At 40.7% G+C, this 22,327-nt stretch overlaps 1 protein-coding gene across 1 annotated transcript in view; it reads left to right on the forward strand.

The window, feature by feature from the left end:
- GNA11 (G protein subunit alpha 11) overlaps positions 1–20,847 on the forward strand; it is an 82,559-nt gene extending 61,712 nt beyond the window's left edge. The window contains exons 3-7 of the mRNA XM_001362158.5: positions 2,756–2,910; positions 4,705–4,833; positions 7,045–7,174; positions 8,428–8,581; positions 16,535–20,847. Coding sequence (XP_001362195.1) covers positions 2,756–2,910; positions 4,705–4,833; positions 7,045–7,174; positions 8,428–8,581; positions 16,535–16,725 — 759 coding nt within the window. The 3' untranslated portion in view covers positions 16,726–20,847. The remainder of the gene's footprint in view (positions 1–2,755; positions 2,911–4,704; positions 4,834–7,044; positions 7,175–8,427; positions 8,582–16,534) is intronic.
- Positions 20,848–22,327: the final 1,480 nt, after the last annotated feature.

Raw genomic sequence — 22,327 nt, forward strand, 5'->3', positions numbered from 1 at the left:
TTCCAAATTGTTTTCTATGATAGTGGACCAGTTTACAACTTTTCTATCTGTCATACTAGCCAATCTGATACATGTGAATTGGTATCTCAGAGTTGTTTAATTTACATTTCTCTATTAGTGATTTAGAGTATTTTTTCATGACTATTGATAGATTTGATTTCTTCTAAAACTATGTGTTCATATCCTTTGACCATTTATTAGTTAGGAAATGGGTCTTATTTTTTATAAATTTGGCTTGGTTACCTATATATTTAAGAAATGAGGCCTTTATCAGAGAAATGTGTTGTAAAAGTCCCCCCTGTCCCCCAGTCTCCTGCTTTCCCTCTAATTTTTGTTGCATTGGTTTTGTTTGTGCAAAACCTTTTTAATTCCATGTAATCAAAATGATCTATTTTACCTCCTGTGATCTTCTCTAAGTCTTGTTTAGCCAGAAAATCTTCCCTTATTGGTATATCTAACAAATAATTGTTTCCATGCTCCCCTAATTTGCATATGCTACCCATTTCCCTTTGTGTCTAAATCATGTATCCAGTTTGACTGTATCTTGATATATAGTGTGAGATGCTGCTGTTCTATGGCTAGTATCTTTCCAGCTGCTTTCTAGTTTTCTCAACGGTTTTTGTTGAATAGTGAATTCTTGTCCCAAAAGCTTGTTCCTTTGGGTTTATCAAACATCATATTTCTGTAGTCATTTGCCTCTGTATGTTGTATATATCATTGGTTCCACTGATAGACCACTGTATTTCTTAGCCAATACTAGATTGTTTTGATGATTAGTATTTTGTAATATAGTTTGAAATATGGTACTTTAATTTTCCTTCACTTTTTTTCATTGATTCCCTTCATATTTTTGACCTTTTATTCTTCCAGATGATTTTTGTTACCTTTTCTAGCATTATAAAGTAATTCTTTGGTAGTTTAATTGGTATGACCCTGAATAAATAAATTTCAGATAGATGTCATTTTTATTATATTGACTTGCCTACCTATGAGCAATAAGTATTTCTTCAATGGTTTAGATTTGTCTTTATGTGAAGTGTTTTGTAATTGTATTCCTATAGTTGTTCATTGTTTCAGATAATTTTTAGCTGATTCTCTAGAGTTCTCTAACTGTGTACCATTATATGGTCTACAAAGAGCAACAGTACTGTTTCATTCTTGCCTGATCTTATTTGTTCAATTTTTTCTTGTCTTATTGCTATAGTTAGCATTTATAATACAATATTAAACAATAATGGTGATAGTGAACATTTTTAGATACTACTTATTCTAAGAAAAACTTCATTTATTCTGGTAGTTTTAATAGGAACGGGTGTTGTATTTTGTTAAAAGCTTTTTCTATATCTATTGATATAATATGATTTTTGTAGTTTTTCTTATTGATATAGTCAATTATGCTTAAAATGTCCTAATACTGAGCCAGTCAGTCCTACATTCCTGGTATAAATCCATGTTGTCTTTTCACAGGATGTCTCAGATACTCTGGAAACTCTTAACATTCTTAACTTCCTTCAAGACTCAATTCAGGAGCCACAGTTTCTGTAAAGCCTTCCCTGAGTTATCTATACCCCCTCTAATTGACAGTGCTCCTTCCTTTCTCAGATTACTTTATTTTTACTTATCTCTGTAGATGCTCTTGTCTTTCCAGTAGAGTGTAAGCTCTTTGACAGGAAATTTTTTATTTTTGTCTTTATATTGGTGGCACCTAGCATGGTATCTTTCATCTAATAGATGTTTAGTAAATATTTATGCTGAGTATATGTGCCTTTAATTTTAAGATTACATGAAGGAGGGACCAGGTTTGTTTTATATGGCACCCTGAAGGTGAAACTAGGACTAATAAGTAGAAGTTAAAAGGAAAAAAAGATTTTGGCTCAGTATCAGGAAGAATTTTCATTTAGAAGCTATTCATTTAGTGGATATTTATTAATTATTTACTATATAAGTATAGGGTTGAGCCCTAGGAATAAAAAAACAAAAAAAACAGTCATTGCCCACATATAACTTATATTCTACTGCTATCTTACAGTGGAACGGGCTATGTTGTGAGATACTGCATTCCTTTCATTGAAAGTTTCCAAGTAGAGACTCTGTTAGGAATGTTATAATGGAGATTCTGACATGAGATAGGAGGTTAGTCTTGAAGACCTTCTATGGCTCCTTTCAGTGTGTTTCTGGTAGGGGTTATACTAGATGATCCCCAAGTCATTTCCAGGTCATATTTTTTTGAGAAATCACATTGATCACATTAGAACTGAAGAGATCTAAGAAAGGGAATTGAATACTCTCCCTAGTAAACATGCCATCTGGTTCCATTGTTGGATTAGGGCAGAAATTTGATTCAGTACTCTTTCCTTTAAGTTTTATGGAAAGTATGCATGCATGTGTGTACAAAATCTCATACATGCAAAAAATAACTTGGGGATAAAATGTCCTTTCCTCCTGCTATGCTAATTCCGGGATTTATTTATTTCACTGGTGGCATTGTGATATGCTTTTGGTGAAACCTTATTGATGTAATTTCTACTAAGACTATATAGTAATGAACTGTCTCTTCTAGCTAATGAATATTCAAGTGGAAATTGAATGACTTTGGAAATCCTGAGTTTTTAAATTGCTTCTTTGTATTGCCAAAGCTAGTCATGTTCACAGCTTTCCTGATGGACCGACTTGAGATTTAATACTTGGGTGAGAAAAGAGCACAAATTGGCCAGACCTGGAACCAGTTAACCCTCCTTTTTTCCTATTGCTTTAGGCCAATGCACTGCTGATTCGAGAGGTAGATGTTGAAAAGGTCACAACATTTGAGCATCAATATGTAAGTGCAATTAAGACTTTGTGGAATGACCCTGGAATCCAGGAGTGTTATGACAGGAGGCGAGAATATCAGCTCTCCGACTCAGCCAAATAGTAAGTATGGGATCTGTCTGACACTTAGTAGAAAAACAGGAACTATGACAAATGAAACTGTGTCTGAGTTGCAGATAGATTCTCTGTACTTGGCTGAATTTTTCTGAAAACTAAAATAATTGTCCTACTTTAATTCTGTTAGAATAGGCTTTTGCCACATTAAGACTGTCCCTATCAGGGCTTGGCTCTGTTTTGTTTGTAGAATGACCATAGTGAGTTGATTCCTATAAGGTTCCTAAAGGGATAGGAAAGTTGGGGTTTGGGGTTGTATTGTTAATTGATCACTTAACAAAATAAAATACCCCAAACTAGGAACACCTTTGAATGTTGTTTACTAATATAATATGGAAAAATCTGTCATTGCCTATGTTTTATTAAATAATAGACAGACTGGCTTCTTCCTGAGATTGGTCAGTTAGGTATCTAGAGATTCCTAGCATTCTCCTCAGTCCCTTCTCCCAGCTGCCCTGCTGAGTGTGCAGCTGCCTTCATTTAGGAGACAGTGGGTGGCTTTGGCTGTAGGATGCACACATGGCACCAATTCCTTTGGAAGTGATTCCAAGTGGCTCTTGTCCACTGGTGGCCAAGTGAGAACATCAGAGAAGATAGGTTGGATTGGGGAAAAAAAACTGTCTGGTCACCTTATTGGCCTCTCAAATCATTATTTGTTTCTGTATTAATCCAGTTGGTAGATTGTTTTATTTTAGGTTCTAAGCATTTCTTGTATATGGTGAAACAAGTTGATTGACTTATTTGAAGCCTTGTTTCTAAGGCAGTGAATGATACAGAAAGGCCTGAACCCCCGGAGTGAACAAGTTTTTTTTTGTTTTTTTTTCCTGTGAGGTTTTCTTATCTCATATGACCTCAAAGCCTCAATACTTAAATAGAGCCACTGCTACCTTCCTCTTGCCTATTCTCACATAACGTATTGGTAGTTTCTATCCTTAATAAAGTCCGTTGTAGGAAATGAGAGGGTATGTATGTGTATGTTTATTCCCCTCATTTAGTTAAAAACAAGAAGATGGAACAAAAGTACTGTGTGAGCTTGTAAGAGAGAAAGATTATTGCCAGCTGGGAAGGAAAAAAGAAGAGGCAGCATCTAAGCTAAAAGACAGGCTTTCATCAGGTGGAAGATGCTCAAGGGTGGTACAGGATCCTGAGAATGTGAAATTGATGTGAAGAGAGGCTTATAGGAAAGCATATAGTTGTGTAATAGGGACAACAGAGTCCAGTTTGGATGATGCATAGAGTACCTGGTAGGAAGTAGGGTAAGAGGAAAACAGATAAATGACCTTGAATATTGGACTTAGAAATTTGGACGTTTGCCTTTAAGCAGTAGGGTGAAGGTCAGAAGCAGAACAGCATTTTTCAGGAAGAGGGATTTGTTAGTGAATGTAGGATGATCCAGAGAAAGGGGAGCTGGCGGCAGGAAAGCAGGTTAGGAGGCTGCTGAGGTAGTCTAAGTTGTATATTAATGAGGGTCTTTGTGGGGAAGTAGCTGTAAAAATAGAAAAAAGGGAGTAAGAGGGTAATGTAGAGGGAGAATCAATGGATCTTAATGATTGGATGTGAGAAATGAGTATTTAAAGGAATAGCTGAGATTTTGAACCTGGGAGACTGGAAGCATAATGGTGCTAGTAACAAAATAGGCTCATATTTCTCTCCGATGGAACCTCCTGGACTTGAAAGAGCCTTGAAAGTTGTGGATGAGATAACTCCCTCTTCTCCCTCTCCCCTATTTCTTTACATTGCTGACCTAAAGGATCCTCCTTCCTGTGCTTTTTTTTTTTTTAGCTACCTAACTGATGTTGACCGCATTGCCACCACTGGGTACTTACCCACCCAACAGGATGTGCTGCGGGTTCGAGTTCCCACAACTGGGATCATAGAATACCCTTTCGACCTGGAGAATATCATCTTCAGGTACCAAGATCCCACCTGCTGGGTGGGTTGATAGTACTTGGATTGAACTTTGTATAGGCTGCTTCCAGGGCCTGACTGGTGAAGGGACTACCCCTAAACTTAGAATTATAGGGCTGTGAACAAACTAGCCTGAGGAAGATCAATTGGATTTTAAAGTGAAAAACTGGGCTGGACCTTGGTTATTGTCATCACTGCCCAGCAGACACCCCTTCTTCCCTTTGCCATATTATAGGCCAGTGATGACAAATCTTTTAGAGACCAAGTGCCGTGTCTTCCCTCCCCCATGTTGTGTTTCCCCACCCCCACCCCCCCATTGAGTTTTGGAGGCTTCTTGCTCCTATCCTTATCCTAGACAGGGAAGGAAGCACTCCCATTGGGCTGCTGGGCAGAGGGGCAGGTGAAGTGAGGAATATCCTCAGTGAGTATTGAGAGGGGTAGGGGAGTGGCCTGAGCACTTCTCTGCCTTTCAGCTCTGTCTCTTGTGAGCTACCCACCTTATTCCCTGTGCATTCCTATTGGGCTACTGGGCAGAGGGGCGAGGGATATGAAAAAATGTCATCTGGTGCAGTGGAGAGGGGGAGGGGAGCAGCTCTGCCCGAGACCCTCTGCCTTTCTAGCAACAATCTCTTGGTTGGGGGTAGGGCAGGGAAGACAGCTGTGTGCCCACAGAGAGAGTGCTCTGCATGCCCTCTTTGGCACTCGTGCCATAGGTTTGCCATCACTGTTATAGGCTGTTGCCCACAGACATGTTGTCTGGGTAATTTTGATTTAGTTTACTTGCCACCTAAGAGCACTTCTCTAATCTGATTTCCAGTGCCACCAGTTTTAGGGAACAGAGCAAGTTATCTACTGTGGTATAGGCCCTTCTTTAACTTAACTTCAATTAACCCACAGGACAGCTCCTTTAAAATAATTTCTCCACTTGACCCCCATTGCCTAGCCCTTACCACTCTTCTTTCTTGGAGCCAATACACAGTATTGACTCCAAGATGGAAGGTAAGGGTTTAAAAAAATAATAATTTCTCCTTGCTCCTTCATTGTAAACATTCCTTTGCACTGCCTGCTCTGTGAGTGATGCCTCTTCATGGCTGGTTATCTCAACCTGGCTGTGGGTCCCCCCCAGAGGGTTCAGCTGCTTCATAATAAACATTTATCACCCTGTAGCTCTCAACATATTTCTGCTCACAGCCTTGGAGCATAGGGCTCAGTTGGGAACCTTAATGTAAGGAAGTTTAATGAAATTTGTTGTGATTGCTTTAAAAAATGTTTTCTCTTTGAGTACAGGTCTCTAATACATCATTATGACATAGGCTAACTAGCTAGGGGAATTTTTTAAAGCTATTATTGAGGCTGTGACCTCAACTTGGTGCTTCCTTTATTAACTATGTTACAGACTATGAGTAAGTAATGCTAGTCCCACCTGGGATTCTAGAAAGATATGTTATAGAGAATCAGTAATTTACAGTTTTGCTGTAACCCAAGGTGTAGGTGCCATTACAAGGATCTTCACTTGTACTTCATAGAGGGACATAGTTACTATTGTTACTAAACAAGTCCTCTTCATTTAAGATAGTACAACAGAATTGAGCTCCATCTTTTAGGGAGGAGCCCATTCATCCTTTAAAAAAATGGATTGGCCTGAGTGGTTGATTAGTCTGTTAATTTAATTTAATTTAATTAATTGGGCTTGTATTCTGATTTCTATAAATCAGAACTTTAGAAATGAAAGTACTTCAAAAGGGAATCTATGGGGGCAGCTAGGTAGCTCAGTGGATTGAGAGTCAGGCCTAGAGATGGGAGGTCCTAGGTTCAAATCTGGCCTCAGATACTTCCCAGCTGTGTGACCCTGGACAAGTCACTTGACCCCCATTGCCTAGCCCTTACCATTCTTCTGCCTTGGAGCCAATACACAGTATTGACTCCAAGATGGAAGGTAAGGGTTTAAAAGGGGGGGGGGGGGGGATCTAATCCCACCTCTTCCTGAATCATGAATCCCTTCTCCAGGGTCCTAAGTCATCAGCCTGTGCTTGAATAACTTTTAACTATAGAAAAATTCAATTCAATATTCAAGGGACATTCTCTTTTCTTTGGGAGACAGAACACCAATTATTGATTCAAATTGTTTGTAAAAAGATACCCCATTGTTCATTGTTCAGGGAGGACCTGGAGACAAATGCTGACCCCTATCTGGTGTGTGTTTTCTCTTCTCAGAATGGTGGATGTTGGTGGACAGAGATCAGAGAGAAGGAAGTGGATACACTGCTTTGAAAATGTGACGTCCATCATGTTTTTAGTTGCTCTTAGTGAATATGACCAAGTTCTAGTGGAGTCTGACAATGAGGTAGGTGAGCCTTTGGAACAGATGAATAGGTTGGGGAAGAGAGCAAGATAGAGAACTCTAACCACTCATAACTTATATTAACAAAAGCTAATAGAATTGGAAGAATCTTTAAATGTCGTTATGTCCACCTTCTGCCTTTATGTTTAAAAAAGGTTTTCCTTACATCAGCCTTGAGTGGGGAACAATTAGTCAAAGTAGTATTCTCTTGACACATAGATTACTTGAGACTGAGAAATAAAATGACTTACCCCAAATATCTACCTAGTAAGCAGCAGATTTAAACTAGAGCAAAGAACTTGAGATTAAGAGGTAATTCTACTTCAAGATGCATAGCCAGCAAACAGCAGATTAAAACCAGGCCTCCTGAAACCAAACATACTTCACCAAACCAGGGCTCTTAACATAAATCTTCAAAATTAAAAAAAAATACATATTTTGATAATTATGTTTCAGTATAATCGAGTTCCTTTGTATTTCTGTATATTTTATTGAAAAACATTATTTTGAAAAGGGTTTCAGAGGTTTCAAGGCGCCTTTGACAAGGACAGTCTATGATAAGACTCTACTCCAAAACCCTGATGTCTCTCCAGTTCCTATAGGTGGTGAATTTTGAGAAATGAGACCTATTAATTAATTTTTCCATTTGGGTTCAGACAGAAAAAAATTCTGTAGGACTAAGTAATTTGTCCAAATGAGAATGCCAGATTTTTAGAGTGTTATGAAATCTTTCTGAGAAGTGTTACCTGTGTTCATGTTGGCAGGTTTGTAGTTTGTCCTGCCTTTTGGAGGAGGGAGCTATCAGATTTGATAGATTCTCTGAGACTGCTTAACTTGCCTTGGCTTGACTCACCCACCTTCCTTTTAATTGATCCTTGGTCCTAAGGTGGCTTTCTCTTGGTGATCAATGGTCATAGCAGTTCTGCTATTAAATTAGGAAAACCAATTCCTGTGGGCAGGTTTTAGTGCTCTATCTGGTTAGTTATTTAGTGGCTATCTGGTTAGATGGCTTATTGTTCTGTGGACTAATCAGTGGGACTTCCCAAAGAATGGGAGATCTTTATAGTTGAGCTTCTATGTAGGGGACCAAAGGATTGACCTTTACTCCTCCATTACGATGTTTCCAAAGTCAGTCAGTCACCAGGCATTTATTAAAGTCTTACTATATGGCAGACACTATGTGAAGTACTGAGGCCCTCCCAAAAATGGTCCTTTATTAATAAAGTGTGTTCTCTCTTTTCCCCTTCCCTGGTTAGAACCGAATGGAGGAGAGTAAAGCCCTTTTCCGGACCATCATCACTTATCCCTGGTTCCAGAATTCCTCAGTAATCCTCTTTCTCAACAAGAAGGACCTGCTGGAAGATAAGATCTTGTATTCCCACCTGGTGGACTACTTCCCAGAGTTTGATGGTGAGTCTCTAGATGGGAGGAGATTTTAAGGGAGGAAGGGTTCACTAGGCTCACCATGTAAGTACTAGAAAAATCTCACAAAGACTGACCTTCCCTTTGATCCTGAGTAAAAGTTGTGCTTTCCAGAGTAAGCATTGTTTTTAGCTGAGCTTCCTCCTGAAACCTCTTGGGAAACGGTATTGCCATCCGGCATCAGTTGATTGTTAAATGGAAGGATGTGATAAAGACACATTGATCTGACCTCAGACAGCTTGAGATATGTGCCTTAGGTAGAAGATGGCAGGTTGGCCAGAAGAATGGGAAGAATTGCCTGGGTCATGTTGGCTACACCAGTTTGGGAGCAGATAGGTGGGGATGAGCCCATGGGCAGGAAGGACAGTGTTGCAGGGAGGGGTGTCCTCTTTTGTCTGTTGTCAATCAGTTACAAGGCCATGGGCATTATGCCAGTCCAACAGTGCCAGGCTTGGTGTGCAAGTGAATTCCTCTTACTTAGTAGCCTACCTACTTCCATGAGGGAGAAGGTAGTTTGATTCATTGTGGGTGAGGAACTGTTGTCAATGTGCAGCCCTGCTGCAGAAAGATCTAAGAGAGGAAGAGAACATGTGAAATATGAATTTACTCCTTTCATTTGGAACATAATTCTGCAGATACTAGAACACAGAAAAGAATCCAAGGCCATTGCTTTTGAATTTCTTCTTCAACCAAGCTTCTTTTTTAGCCAACATTTTAGAATTGGCAAAAAAGGAGAGGCCTGCATGTTCTTAACCTTTTTCTTGTCAGAGAATCTAGTAGCTGAAAGGGAGCTAGCCTTTGAGCATTTGGAAAGGGAAGTGAAAAGAAACAAAGATAGAGCACTAATTACAATGTCAAGAGCTGGCTTGGGATCACTGCTACCTCATTCTGTGTGCATCTGCTCAGGATCCAGTTCTGCTGAGAAGAATTGACTTGGTTCTAGACAGATGTCTTCTAGATGTTCTTTCTAGGCAAAGTGCCATGATGTTGTGTAAAAGCAGCATGAAGGGTTTATAGGTTTAATGTAGCATGGGGGTTAGATAATTAGAGTAACAACAATATTTAATGTCTCCCTTTTGAAGCACTTTAAAAAAATCATAGATTGCTTACTCACTTAATTCCCCTCTGAGGTTCTGGCTCTCTGGTCTTCTTTTGAGATACAGAAGAAAGAGGGAGTGGCTGGACATTTCTCTGCCAAGTTCTCTGAGTAGGACTATCTCCCTTAACAATTGTTTGGTGAAGTTCACTAGAGATGGGGCTTAATTTTTTATTGCCTTTCTAAAGATAGATTTTTTTTATTGATATCATTTGGTTTTACATTACCTTGGTTTTTGTAGACTTTCTTCAACTTGCCCCCTTTCTACTCCCCTGGGAGTCGAGGAGAAAAAAGCCATCCAGCCCACAAAGAAGGCCCATCAAAGAGCTCAGCAGTGTGTTGGGTTACACCCTCCCCCCATCCCCCACTCCCAGGACTCCTGCTCTTACAAAGCAGGGAGAGAGGGAGCAGGTTTTCAATTTTTCTCCAGGGCCCAGTTTGTCAGTTATAATTACATACAGGCTTAATATTATTTTTAATTTCATAAGCATTTGATATGTATCAATCATTATGCTAAACACTGAGGATACAAATTTAAATAAGCCATAGTCCTTGCCCTCAAGGAGTATACATTTTAAAACTTAATATTTTTTCCCCAATTACATAAGCAGTTTTAACATTAAAAAAATTTCTTTGAGTTCCAAATATTCCCCTCCCTGAGACAATAAACAATCTGATAAGCATTTTTCATGGTAAATATTCTTCTCTATCAGCCATTTTGTTGAAGAAAACTCGAACAAAATAATGAAGGAAGAAAGTGAAATATAGTATGCTTTGGTCTGCATTCAGACTCCATCAGGTTCTCACTCTGGAGGTAGATAGCATTTTTCATCATTCCTTTGGGATTGTCTTGGATCATTCTATTACCAAAAACAGCAAAGTCGTTCACAGTTGTTCATCATACAATGTTGCAATTACTGTGGTTCTGTGCACTTCACTCTGCATCAGTTCATGTAGATCTTTCCAGCTCTTTCTGAAGTCATCCTGCTTGTCATTTCTTTTGGCATAATAGTATTCCATCCTAATCATAACCACAGCTTGTTCAGCCATTCCCCAATTGATGGCATCTCCTCAGTTTCCACTTCTTTGCCACCACAAAAAGAGCTGCTGTAAATGCTTTTGTACATAGGTCCCCCCCCTTTTTTTCTTATATCTTTGGGGTACAGACCCAGTAATGGTATTATTGGGTCAAAGGGTATGCCCAGCTTTAGAATCCTTTGAGCATAGTCCCAAAATAGTACTGGGTGAACAAAGGGAAAAAGCTAAATAGTCCCTGGCTTTAAGGTGTTTTAAGATTGGGGCCAGATGAGATATGCTACCTAGTAGTAAGCCAGTACTCTGGGAAGAAGGTCTGTTTTACTTGCACTTTTTACTGTCAGTCCCTTTGTCCTTCTTCTTAACCTGCCTTCTCCATTCCTGCTCCTGGGCCAAAGTTCTATTCTAGTATTGCTTATAGAGGATTTGAACTGCAAGTGAGTTTCTTGTTCCCTTGGAATATCTTGCCCCCTAGTGGCAGGAGTGAAAGGTACTTTCTATTCTGTTTTGATCCAGGTGCCCAGATTTTCTAGCAGGAGGAAGGTCGTGACTTCATCTCCTGGCTGGAGAAGTGAACCGTTCTGTGTTTTGTTCAGTAGAGTTAGATCTTATTCACATGGGCCCACATGCTGCTGCCTTTCCTCTCTGAAACTTCAAAGAATCACAGAAAACCAGAGTCATAGAGGATCTCAGAGCTCATTTAATGTAATTCATTTTTGAACAACTCCCTACAAGGAGTCAGCCAGCTTTTGCTGAAGACCTGTGATGATGGAGATTCTTTCTCTTACTCTCTCTTTTTTTAAATTTTATTTTTATTGTCATGCCAAATACTCTTCCATATTGGTCATTGTGGTAAGAGCATACTCATACATAATCAAAACCTCAAAATAAAACCAAAGATACACTGATGTGAAAGACAACTCCAACAGTTCTTTCTGTGGAAGGGGATGGCAATCCCCATCATAAATCTTTTAAGATTGTCCCAGATCATTGCATTACTTAGAGTAGCCAAGTTTTCACAGATAATCATTGTACAATATTGCTATAATTGTGTACAGTGTTCTCCTAGTTCTGCTAATTTTGTTGAGATTCTTTCTTAAGGGAGCCCCTTCCAGTTGGGGATGCTTCCAATTATTTGGAGATTTGATTTTGACTTTAAATTTCTCACTGGGGACCTAAAATCTCATTAGCTTCCTTTGTGGCCATATTACATTGTTGACTTAACATTTTCAGAGAAATTGCTACTTAGTTACATTTCCCATCTTGTACTTGCCAAGCTGATCTTTTGCATCTTACTGTGAGACTTAAAATTTATCCCTGTGAAACTTCATTCTGTTAATTTTGGCCCCATACTCCAGCCTGTCAAGAGCTTTTGGGGTTCTGATGCTCTTACCTAGTGTTAGCTGGTCTTCCTCACTTCTGCCAGTGCTGTAAGCATACCATCTGGGCCTTAGTAAAAATGTCCAACAGAACAGGGTTCAATATACATCTTTGAGGTACTCCACTGGAGAACTTCCAGGTTAACATCAAACATAAACCATTTCCCACCATTTCCAAATTCTAATTATAGAGTTATCTCTAACATATTTTCCACAAGAATAGCATGGAAGATTCATATGTTTTGCTAATATCTAGGTGTCACACACTCTCTGTCCCTCTCAGTCTCTCTGTCTCCCTCTCTCCGTCTCCCCCATCTCTCCCCGTCTCTCCCTCTCCCTGTCTCTCCCCCTCCCTCTCTCCATCTCTCTCTCCCTCTCCCTCTCCCCTCACCATTGATTCCTGACAGAATAATATCCCGATCGGTCCAAGACATATTGAGTCTCTCTTTTTCCTTTTTTTTTTAAACCCTTACCCTCTGTCTTAGAATCAGTACTAAGTATTGATTCCAAGGCAGAAGAATAGTAATGGCTAGGCGATGGTAATTAAGTGACTTGCCCAGGGTCACACAACTAGGAAATATTTGAGGCCATATTTGAACCTAGGACCTCCCTTCTCCAGACCTGGCTCTCAATCCAGTGAGCCTCCTAGCTGCCCTGACAACACTGGATATTACTGATACTTCCTTTTGTTAAGGTGCTTACTAACCATCTTTTTTAATATGGTTCAGAATCTTGCCAGAAGTTAAAGTTCAGTTTATTGACTTAAAGTTCACAGACTCTGACCTGTTCCCCTTTTTTAAAACTGGGATATTTATCCTTCTCCAAAACTGTGATATCTCTGGCTTTCCAGAGCTTTTCTGAAGTCACAGTGGCATAGCAATCTTGTCAGTTCCTTTTTAACCCTGAAGGATCTTATTGGGACCTTAGGAGAGCCTCCCATCTGTCATCTCTGTGCCTTTGCACAGACTCACTCTTATGGACTTGGTTTTTATCTTCACTTATTAGACTCCCTTTACTTCTTTTAGGGCTTGGGGTAAATGCATGAATGACTTCCAAACAAATTGCTTAGTGCCCTCCTATAATTTTTTGGAGTTTATTTCATAATTATCTGTGTACTTGTTTGTATCTCTTCCTGGTGTCTTACTCCCTGCCCATATTCCCCTCCCCCCAAAACTCTTTAAGAACTTGGGATTGTTTTTTGTATTGCTTTGATCCCGATACCTGGCTGAGGCCTGCTGAGGCCTTGTCCTATAAGAAGTATATATTAAATGCTTTTTGGATGAATTAAGATGTTCTCTTAATATTTCCTTCTTTATTTTGGGAGTCAAATCTCTATTACTGTTTTGTTTTTTCCAGTGCAAAGAATGCTCCTTGAAAGACAAACACAGTAGGAGTTATGTAACTTGGCCTTTTCTTTCATGAATTATCACTGTCTTGTCCATATTAAGCCATGGTACTATTCCCTTTTTTTTCTCCTGGATGACTAAAAAACACTCCCTTTCTTTACTCCAAAGAACAAAACTCAATTTTCTGTTCCTCTTACCCCATTCCCCAACTGGAAAAATAAATAACCAAATCAAACTCCTGTAGTATTATGTGAGTCAAACAAAACAAATCCTTAAATTGGTTAAGTTCAAAAATGTCTCTCTTATTTTGCTTCTCAGCCCATTACGCCTCTGTTAGGAGGGGTGACATGTATAGTCATTGGTTCTCCTACCATCTCCCAAGCAGTCTCTGCTTTTGCTTCTCCTAATTCCACTCTGATGGGACCATATCATAATGTCACTTGACTTTGCTTCCAACTTGTGTACCTGTCTTTTAAAAATTTAAGGGTTTGTGCATTCCTTGTTCATCTTTATCATTGTCTTTAGACAACCTACTCCTCTTTTTCTTCGACATTTGAATTGCTTCTCTTCATCTTCAAAATTTCATTCTTGAGATCTTCTTATCCCTTTTGACTTGAGTTTTCTGTAAAATCTGAGCCCATGAGATCCTACTTATTTTTTCTCTGAGCCCATTGAACTTTTATCTACCAAAATCAGGAATCATGTAAAACAATGCCCTGCTTACCTTTTTTATTACAAATTATGAGGTGGGATGATTGCTTCCCTTCAAGGTTCTCATCATTTTTACCCAATAGCTCACTTTTTGCTATCATGAAAATCAGTTTCAAAATGTAATTTTCTCTTGTTTGTTCTTTTACTTTTTTAAGGATGAAATTATCATTAATGCAAATCATTCATTTTATTACCTGTTCTACTTTTGTGGAGATTAGTTTCCAGCAGGTGCCATCTCTCATCACTTCTAAATCATACTTTTGTTCCAGTCTTATAATTTGTTTTCCAAATCCTCCATATACTGTACTTCTTAGTTCTAGCTAGGTAGTCTCTGATAGACTACAATAATAATATTGTTTCTGCTTTTGTATCTATTGAGCTTTGCCCAGTGTCCTTGGTTTTCCCTATAAAGTGATTATCTTCCCTTCCTTTTCAATAAGGGATAATCTTCCAAATCTGTTTGTAATCTAATAATAGATCTCAGCAAAACTATATTTATGAAGTCATCTACTTCTCTGAATTAGGATTTCTAGGACATCTTGCTTGTTTTCCATACTTTAAACTTTTCATTCTCAGTGCTGTTATTTATTTATTGTTAAAACTTTTCCATCTTAAAATCAATACTGTGTATTAGTTTCAAGGCAAAAGAGTGGTAAGGGGTAGGCAGTAGGGGTTAAATGACTTGCTCAGGGTCACATACCTAGGAAGTGTCTGAGGACAAATTTGAACCTAGGCCTGTCTCTAGGCCTAGCTCTCAAATCACTGGCCATTCAAGCTGCCCCCTTTCACTACTGTTATTGAAGAGGCCCAGAGAAGGGAGGAAACCAATTAGAGGAGCAAGTTCCAGAGAGGTGAACTGAGGACAGAATTTGATAACAGACATCACAATAGTAGTATCAAGATAAGGTGATTTGTTGGGAGAGAAAATGGCTAAAGACAGACAGAATATTTTTCCTTGAAATAAGCTAGAGTAAATTCATGAAGTTCAGCTTTTATGGTGTGAGTTTTGGGATTTTGGAGTTGTTATTTAGGAATTAATACTGATGACTTAAGAACTAGATTTTTTTTTTTAAAATATATTTTATTTGATCATTTCCAAGCATTATTCGTTAAAGACATAGATCATTTTCTTTTCCTCCCCGCCACCCCCCATAGCCGACGCGTAAGTCCACTGGGCATTAGATGTTTTCTTGATTTGAACCCATTGCTTTGTTGATAGTATTTGCATTAGAATGTTCATTTAGAGTCTCTCCTCTGTCATGTCCCCTCAACCTCTGTATTCAGGCAGTTGCTTTTTCTCGGTGTTTCCACTCCCATAGTTTATCCTTTGCTTATGAATGGTGTTTTTTTCTCCTGGATCCCTGCAAGTTGTTCAGGGACATTACACCGCCACTAATGGAGAAGTCCATTACGTTCGATTATACCACAGTGTATTAGTCTCTGTGTACAATGTTCTCCTGGTTCTGCTCCTCTCGCTCTGCATCACTTCCTGGAGGTTGTTCCAGTCTCCATGGAACTTCTCCACTTTATTATTCCTTTTAGCACAATAGTATTCCATCACCAACATATACCACAGTTTGTTCAGCCATTCCCCAATTGATGGGCATCCCCTCGTTTTCCAGTTTTGGGCCACCACAAAGAGCGCAGCTATGAATATTTTTGTACAAGTCTTTGTGTCCATTATCTCTTTGGGGTACAGACCCAGCAGTGCTATGGCTGGGTCAAAGGGTAGATATTCTTTTGTCGCCCTTTGGGCATATTAAGAACTAGATTTTTGAGAGAATTAGTTTTGATGAAAGCCTTGGAAAATTTGAGTTTCACTAGGATTTCATAGAATCATAGATCAGGGTGGATTCAATGAAATTCTAGATCTAAGGTTAGTGCTCAAAGATGCTTCAAATCATGTGTTCTTAATGCAGGGATCTATGGATAGGGTTCAAGGGTTTGAAAACTTTACTCCATAGGCTTCACCAGCTTGCCAAAGAGGTTTCAGATGCCCACCCTCCCCCAATGTTATGAACCCTACCTTAGAGCAAAGAATTTAGATTGTTAGAGGCAAAAAGAACCTTAAAAAATCAAATACCAGGATGGGTAAATGACTTAATCAAATTTAGGAGCCCAACTAGTACTATCCCCTATGTGTTCTGTGCTTAGAATGATGCTCAGCACACATGTCTTAATAACTTTTGAATTGAATGGAAGTGAATTATTGCTACATTGATAATCCAGAGAGGTTTTATACTTTCTTCTCTTGGGCCCTTGTAGAGGTCCTACACTCTTACCTCAAGAGGCACATTTGAATATATTCCCTGAAGACTCTTGGATTGTGAATATAACTGATCCCTTTGCCTTCTCTGCTTTATCCTTGTTTCAGGACCACAAAGAGATGCTCAGGCAGCCAGGGAGTTTATCCTCAAGATGTTTGTGGATTTAAACCCAGACAGCGACAAAATCATCTACTCTCACTTTACATGTGCCACAGACACGGAGAACATCCGCTTTGTCTTTGCTGCTGTCAAAGACACCATCCTACAGCTCAATCTGAAAGAATATAACTTGGTCTGACCCTGCTTTCTCCCCTATGAGGCCTCAACGTGAAGAAAAGACCAAAAAAAAAATTTTTTTTCTTTTTTTTTGAAAAAAAAATTACAGGAAAATATCTTTACTTTTTAATGATGTAATGATTGCCAATTGTCTGATCTGTGGAGTGGCGAATTTTGCTCAGTGTTACCTTGGATCTCATGTCTCTGTCCACAGGAGTAGTTGATTTTTTTTTCATATTTTTAACAAATGGCTTTTATTTCACAGTTATCAGGGGATACACTTCACTCTTCTCCACACCTTGTGCACCTCTTCACCTTTTGCCAACAGCAAAGGCGGCCTTCTCGTGGGCTCAATTTTTTGTCGCTCGCTTTTTTAAAAAAAAAACAACAAAACAAAAACTAAGCAAAAAACTCTACCCTTTTTTCGGTTACAAGTTCCCACCTCTTGGCCAAGTTTTATGGACTCACTGAACTTATTTTGGGGGAAGTGGGATGATAGTCCCCCCTACCCTGAGCTCCAGGGGGCCTCTGTTGAGATCCCCAGACCTGCTTGCTTCCCTTTCCCTGCTTGGTTCAGGCTCCACAGCCCACTGTGATGATATTGGGGTTAGGGAATAGTGTTCCTCTCAAGAATGGAAGCAAAAGCCCCCACCCATCCAATGATCAACAGACCCCAACAAGCCATCCCTCTGCCTCCTCAGTGCATCATATAATATAGTCTGGGTTTTTAAAGTTTTTTTTTCCTTTCTTCTTGATTATAAAAGATATGGAGACTGTGATTTTTCTTCTTTTTTTAAGTTATTGATGCTCTATATATAGTTTGCTACAGGCTGTATTTTTGTTCAATGGGCTCCAAAAGGTGGGAGCTTGGCCAAGCAACAGCTGCCGACCCTGGGAAGTGCCTGACTGTATCTTTTTTGGGTGGGTGGTGGGTGGGGGGAATATTCATATATGCTCTATTGATGGAAAAGGATCTCCCAAGCTGTGCCATCCTCATTTGTTAAATGGGTATCGGCCCCTTTCCCCCAGTCTCTCCTTTCTTGGTGTGGTGAAGATGTCCCAGTGTACTGAGTGATTCTGCACACACGTCTAACGCCAAAGTCTTGTGGTTGGTTTGGAGGTTTTCCTCCAGGTTCCTGAGCTCCCACCTCTGCTTCTGGCTTTTTTAGCATGCTACTTGCCCATGGCAGGGGAATTTGATTGTTCACATGCAGCTCTGCAGACAGCTCCTGCTCTGCCGCAGCCTGAGGTCCCTCAGAAGGGCCCATATCAGATCATGCAACTGTACAAGTCGGGGAGATGAGCAGGAGGAGTGTTCCTTTTAAGTGATCTCAAGAGAAAGAGGAAAGAATTGTCTCCTTTTTTTTGTTGGAAGGAAAGAGGACCTCTTCAGAAGCTTCTCAGGCCTGTACTTGAGAGTCTGACATGGCTACTTAGTGGCCAGCGGTGGCTCCTTGTCAAAGCACTTGCACAGATTGCTGTCCAGAGCTGCCCGTGCCTGGGAGTCAGGGGGGCAGCACAGGCACTTTTTTTTCTGGGGGGAAGTGGGTCTACAGGCATTGCCAAAGTCAGAATCAGGCTGGTTAGGCAAGAAGGCTGGGTGCCTTAGGACTGTAACGGACATCCAGGGCTTGCAGATCAGCCTGAATCCCAGGTGCCAAAGGAAGCAAGTGTTTCACTTGGGTCCCTTTGAAGCTGAGGCCAATAGAGGTGCCAAATGCCAATGCCTCCCTAGGTTTCCACTGAGGAAGACAGCAGCACCCAATAGCCAAGGGACATCTCCGTTGGAAGTAGCGGGAAGTGCGGCCCCTTGCTGCTGGCAGGATTGTGCCCTGCCCTTCCCCAGCCCTGCTTCAATAGCACTTAGGACTGACCCTGGTGGATGGAGCATGAAGAACCCCTTCCCCAAAGCAGACTGTTTGAAAGAAGGCATCCCAGTTTGGGTTTCTTTCTCTCTTCTCTTTTTTCCCCAAGGGGGAGAGAAGGGGAGATTGACTTTATCGTTTTATTGTAGACTGAACACTACGTCGGTGTTTTTTTGCACAAAACGTAACGGGAAATGAACCGCCGGAGATGCCTTTGATCCATAACACTAAGTCTGGAGCTTATACTTCAAGTAGTCTGCTGTGTGGTTTGTCATGGTTTTTTTCTTCTTTTTTTCCCTTCCCCCTTCCCTCCCTCCCTTCATTTGTCTTCATCCTTTCAGCCCCTCCTTCCTGCCTTTTGGTCTTTGTGAGGCAAGGGACATCAGTGTTGTATCTCAGAGAGCCCTGGGGGAGGAAGCACACCATCAGAGGCCTATCCAGAAGAATTTGGCCCTCTTGTTAGGTAGCCTTCTGCCTAAGGACAAGAAGGCCATCATCTGAGACAACAGCTACATTCCTGATTGTTTAGTTTTAATCCTGTTTGGGGGTGACTAGCTGCTTGGATCCAGTTTCCCTCTCGTGTCTATGCCAAAAAAAAGGTCTTTTTTGTAGCATGAAATCATATAAAGGGATTTTTACCAGAAACCTAAACCATACACCAAACAACCCAATTTCTTGGGGTGAGTCCAAATAGCTTCCTTAGGGAGCAGATGGTGCTAAGCCCCATTCCTTTTTTCCCCTTTTGTACCAGTGGCTGGCATGGGGTCCATTGCTGGCGGTGGACCTACACCAGGAAACTCAGGACCCCAAGAGTAGAAGGATAGCGAATAAGACAGGTTGCCCTAACCCCTCAGGTTTCTGAGTGGCTCCAGAGAGGGATGTCTTGATGCAGTAGATTTCCTTCATGATTCTCAGTGGAATTGGATTAACTTTTATCTGGTAGGGAGTCCTGTGTGTTACTTCAACACTACTTGCCATCCAGAGAAATGATAGAAAATTTTGTGGGGGCCCTGCTACCCAAGAGAAGAATGGGGTAAGTGTTTAGTTCTGGTCTAGATCATGTGTCTCTGGGGATTTCACAGAGCAGAGCCTAGGGACCAAAGTCTGACTGGTTGGTAAACATTCTTACCCCACTGGTGCAGCTCCTTGTTTGAGTTATTGAATTTTCCAATATACCCACTCATCAGAAAGTGCCAAACTCAAAACCAGACACCTGTTGTTCCTCTCTAGGCAAGGGGAGGTGGAGAGAGCATGTGAAGTGAGGAGTAGGAATGTGAAAGATGGTCGGTCATAGAGTGGGAACAGAGGACCACCTCCCACTACTTGCCAGATTCCTTCCCAGTATCCCTTTTGCTCCACTGAGGACATATAGTTTAGCTGGCCACTAGTGCTAGCATGTCAACCTGGTCGGGGAGAGAGGCAGGAAAGGTGACCCACTGTGAGGCCAATCTATTTTTCCACATCATTCCATAAAAATCCAGTGCCCAAGGCTCCAGATTGTCCATCTCTGCCAGCTTTTCTTTGTTTCTCCTCTTGCCCAAGCCAAACCTTTTGACTTTGCCTCTCAATGATGTTGGCTTTGCATTTAGCTGGGTGGGGCACCACTCTGCCATATTGCCCCTCCAGGTCTCCCTCCTGTGTGTATGTGGCTGTATGTGTGTGCGCACATGTGGTCATGTGTGCTTGTGTGTGTGTGTGTGGTTTTTTTTTTTTTGATCACTTGATAAACTGCATTTTTCTCAAATGCTTCTGGAGTGTGCTGACCATTTATTCTGTCATGCTGAATCCAGGTGTTCTAAGTTCCCAACAAAGATAAAAAAATCTACTGCAGCACCCCCTCTTTTTTCTAAAGAAGTATAGTTGTGCCAATGCCCCCTCATAGTAGTGCACGAGATTCTTTAAAAGTGCCAATGTGGTGGAAATTATTTGGTAATACTTGTATATTCTACAATCCTGATTTAAGACAATTTAAACATTAACCTATTTAAAAAGATACTATATAAGATGCTGTTTTTTTAAACCTTGTCATTTGAAATGCATGTATTGTTGTGAGTGTTGGGGTGGGGGGAGGGTAGAGGGGTGGGGCAGAGGAGATGGCCCCAGGGCCTGTCAGCTAGCCACATGGGTGCCTGTGGCTTCCAGCTAGGTGAGATAGGAGTTTGCTCTGATGTCAGGCCCTGACTCCTTGATTCCAGAAATACCTGATGGAAATTGATTTTCATATCTTTCTCCTGAAATAAATTCTCTGTTTCAAATTGGAATAAATTTTGTTCCTAAAAGCTCTGGCCCCTTTGGACTTATTTCTCGACTTTGGCAAAGTAGGAATGGGGAAAAGGCAGCCAGAGGCCACTTGTCAGATGTCAAGAGTCAGGTTAGTGTAGAAGGACTGACCTGTGGAAATGTTCGGTGTCATGGCACAATGGGTGAAGTGAGTGGCCTCCACGGTGGGGGAAGAGGCCCAACTGACTAAGGACCCAACATAGAATAGCCAGACCTTTCCGGAGGCAAGTGTATTGAAGAAAAAATGGACTTAGATCCTCAAACCAATTATCCTTGAACAGTGACCCTGTTGGGACTTGCTGACTTGTAATCTCACATCAGTCATAAACTTTAAGCATTGTGCTGAGTGCTTGGTATACAAAGAAGCAGGAAAAATAGTCTACGCAAGGAGTTCTTAGGTTAAAGGGGGAAGACAATGTACACATGAAGTTATAGATAGAATCAGTGGAAGGGAGCCTCAAGTCAAGATTCCGTTCAAGAGGTGGATATTCAAACTGAGCCTCAATGGAAAACAGTCTAAGAGGAAGTAAAAGTTAGGAGGCTAGGGAAGTTTTCACAAATTGTGCTACCAATTTATAGGAAATGGATTTGGAATTGGAATCTTGAAACTCTTTTGTGGGAATCAGTTGAAGGAACTGGGGGTATTGAGCCTAGAAGAGAATTTAAGAGTGTGAGGACCACTCTCGTCAAATAATCTGAAGAGCTGAGACATGGGAGAGTGAGCAGGTTTGTTCTATAATAAACTGACTAAAATAGCAAAAGTGGATTTTTTATCACATCACCTGTGAGGAAGCTGAGTTGTAGAACCAAGATTCAAAGCCAAGCTTTCTGAATGCAAATCCAGGGTTCTTCTACTAGAATACTCTGCCTGGTTATAATCAGTCAGGAAAAATGAGTACTCAAGAGTGGACAGAAATTACAAGGAGGTCATTAAAACTTGGAAGAAAAACAAGCATTCACAACTAGAACCAGAGAATGGTTTGCCTTGGAGGGTAATGAGTTTGTCACTAGACTAGGTAATCACATGGATACTATAAAAAGGGTTTCGTGCATTAACAAGAAGAGTTGGACTTGACCTTCGAGGCCCTTCTGAGCCTTAGGTTCTCTGATTATCTGGGATTGGGAGGAAAGGGGAGACTGGATCTTTATTTTGGTTATGATACAGCAAGGACTGAAGAGTAGATTCAATTAACCATGTCCCAGTCCCTTTCTAGCTGTCTCATCATATGCATGTAGGTTGTGTGTATGTGTGTGGAGCGAGTTGTTCATGAGGTCAAGGTGAGGGGAATTTGAGCCTGGGCACTTGTGTATATCAGGGCGTTGACTTCAGATCTCCCCAGGGCAGTCAATAAGGTTGGATTGCTGGGAGGGAATTTCCCCCAATGGCCATTAGGTGTCACCCTGAGCCATCCCTTGGCAGGATCCCTCCCATGGAGATCTGGGACTTTGGATGAGAGTTCATGTAAAACCACACAACTA

This window comes from Monodelphis domestica, chromosome 3 (assembly GCF_027887165.1).
Source record: "Monodelphis domestica isolate mMonDom1 chromosome 3, mMonDom1.pri, whole genome shotgun sequence".
NCBI lineage: Eukaryota > Metazoa > Chordata > Mammalia > Didelphimorphia > Didelphidae > Monodelphis > Monodelphis domestica.